The 2,201-nt window shown below is 33.7% G+C and overlaps 1 protein-coding gene across 1 annotated transcript; it reads right to left on the bottom strand.

Annotated features, from left to right (window-relative positions):
• Positions 1 to 175: 175 nt before the first annotated feature.
• On the bottom strand, positions 176 to 1,599 carry LOC124891285 (probable glutathione S-transferase). Its single transcript, XM_047403071.1, has 2 exons — positions 1,183 to 1,599; positions 176 to 751 (listed from the first exon to the last, which is right to left on the bottom strand). Exons 1-2 carry the CDS (start codon positions 1,501 to 1,503, stop codon positions 392 to 394), a joined length of 681 nt encoding a protein of 226 aa, XP_047259027.1. The 5' UTR covers positions 1,504 to 1,599; the 3' UTR covers positions 176 to 391.
• Between the last annotated feature and the right edge of the window lie 602 nt (positions 1,600 to 2,201).

Below are 2,201 nucleotides of genomic sequence, written 5' to 3'. Positions count from 1 at the left end.
ATTGAACAACACAAGAAGATGCATCCAAATTTCGGAAGGTAAAGAAGTTCGCTTCTTATATTATTTGATGACTTCCCTCGTTTTGGAATCTCCTGACACTCCCTGCTAATTAGATGGCTCTTCTTGTGGTGAATTTGTAGTTGTTCTTTACCATCCAACACATTTCATGTTTAAATCGCGTTGAAATATTAAAATTTCATCTATTATAATATGTTTAAGTCATAAGCGGCCCCCAAACTTGTCCGCATCTTTCACTTTGACATTAGAACTCAAACTTATTTCTATTGGACATTTATACAACTCGAAAAATATACCAATTGGATACTTTTGCATCTAAACATTTTTTAAGAAAATAGTAACTTTCATCGTATCAAACACCTCTTAAATCTTTTCAATTTGCACCAGCCAAGGCTGCAGCATCTTTAAATCCCCCGAAAACAGCTTTGACATCATCAGGCTTAGCAAGACTTTGTTGAATAATAGGGACTTGAATAAAATTGTTGATCCATGCATGTAGACAAGGATATTTTCTTGAATCCATTGCTTTGAATTCACCAACTTCTTGTATATATTGGAACCAGTAAGAAATCCAACCAGCTACTATGTGAAGGTACCCTATTTTCTCCCCACCAAAAAACTTTTTCCCAATTATCTGCCCTTCAAGGAGACGTAATCCCTCTTCCACTGATTCAACCCCCTCTGCTTTGGCTTCTCCAGAGGAGAAAAATGCCTTCTTGGCTGCTTCATAGAACTGCACTAAAGATAAATTAATAATAATAATTTTAAAAAGAAATTAAGAACCTTGAATAGCAATTTGTTTGTGTATAGCGAAAACTTGCTCAATTGAGAGACACAAACACTAACTAAGAGCCTTCTCGTTATATTCAGATAATACTAGCATAAACATTCTAGGACGATAGAAAAAGTTATTAAACCGTTAGCACCGCATAAAAATATTCCCCTGGAGTAGTTGCTAATACGAATAAGAGAAACGGCTATATAGACAGTATAGGCTTCTTCACGTGATTCAATAGTTCTAGCTAACCACTTGCATCAGTATATCAATAATTAAGTAAGTTGCATGGCATAATATTAAGATCCATTGCATCGTTCATAAGAACTGAGATTAGTCGTTTGCCAGAAAATACGACTAACTATATGATACAACAAATTGAAAATTACCTCGCCATCGATGAATCGAGCCCAAAAACGAGCAGAAGCTCTTTGAAAAGGATCAATAGGGAAAAGAGGATTATATGGCCATGTCTCTTCAATGTACTCAAGAATAACAAGTGACTCACACAATGATTTTCCAGCATGAACAATAACAGGCACCTTCTTATACACTGGATTAAGTTCCACAAACAATGGACTATTCCTGCTAGATAAATCCTGCTCTATAAATGCATAGTCAATACCTTTTAGCTTAAGTGCCCACACTATTCTTTGAGTAAATAGACTTTCTTTTGTGCCTAGAAGTTTCATATCTCCTCTCTCCTCCATTATTAACAATTTCTCAAAAAATATTATAATGTGAGGTTTCAATTGGATACCAATATATAGCTTTTTTGTTTCACTTTTTTGGTGAGTTGATGAATTAGTAAGTTATTGTATGCAAAATAAGATAAAAAGCTTAGGGACAAAAATAACCTTATTATCCCTTGTTATCAATGAACAATGAACATGCACTAGCTAGCTTTATGTCACATCTTATTGTGTGTTGGAAAACTACACGTTACCACTATGTTCCTTTTTTGAAGGTTTGTGATTTACTGGTTATTTAAGGGAAAACACAAAAGAAACACAGAAAAGGAAATAGCGTTGCCTCTTTTCTTCTGGGATTTATATAGTTAATTTTGTGTAAGGTCATTCAAGTATTTAGAAAATCTTTGTTTTGATAGTCAAATATTGATGGACTAACAACTCTTTACCCGATTCGGTTTCAGTCGAACAACTGAGTTCCCTACTACTTTTTGTATATTACATTCCTTTGAGATATACATAGTGTTTTTCCCATTTCACTTCTAAAGAAGAAAAATTAAAAGGTACATTGGAGAGACTTTTGTTAATGAGCATGACCATTGTCCATTGATTTTACTTTTATTTTGGTTCTGTATATATATTTCTTCTGTTTCTTGACATTGATAAATCAATTCACCACTGGAATTAAATCTAATAGTACAACAGTAAGTTCAAATTCT

The sequence above is a fragment of the Capsicum annuum genome, unplaced genomic scaffold (assembly GCF_002878395.1).
Source record: "Capsicum annuum cultivar UCD-10X-F1 unplaced genomic scaffold, UCD10Xv1.1 ctg33434, whole genome shotgun sequence".
Lineage (NCBI taxonomy): Eukaryota > Viridiplantae > Streptophyta > Magnoliopsida > Solanales > Solanaceae > Capsicum > Capsicum annuum.
The sequence above is the reverse complement of the archived record's forward strand: the minus strand, read 5'-3'. Positions and strand labels throughout refer to the sequence as shown.

Bases quoted from the DNA above. Each gene is read 5' to 3' on its own strand.
- LOC124891285 (XM_047403071.1), bottom strand. From the start codon at position 1,503: ATGGAGGAGAGAGGAGATATGAAACTTCTAGGCACAAAAGAAAGTCTA. The intron at 752-1,182 runs GTAATTTTCAAT...TCTTTAGTGCAG, and splicing joins CTCGATTCATCGATGGCGAG to TTCTATGAAGCAGCCAAGAA.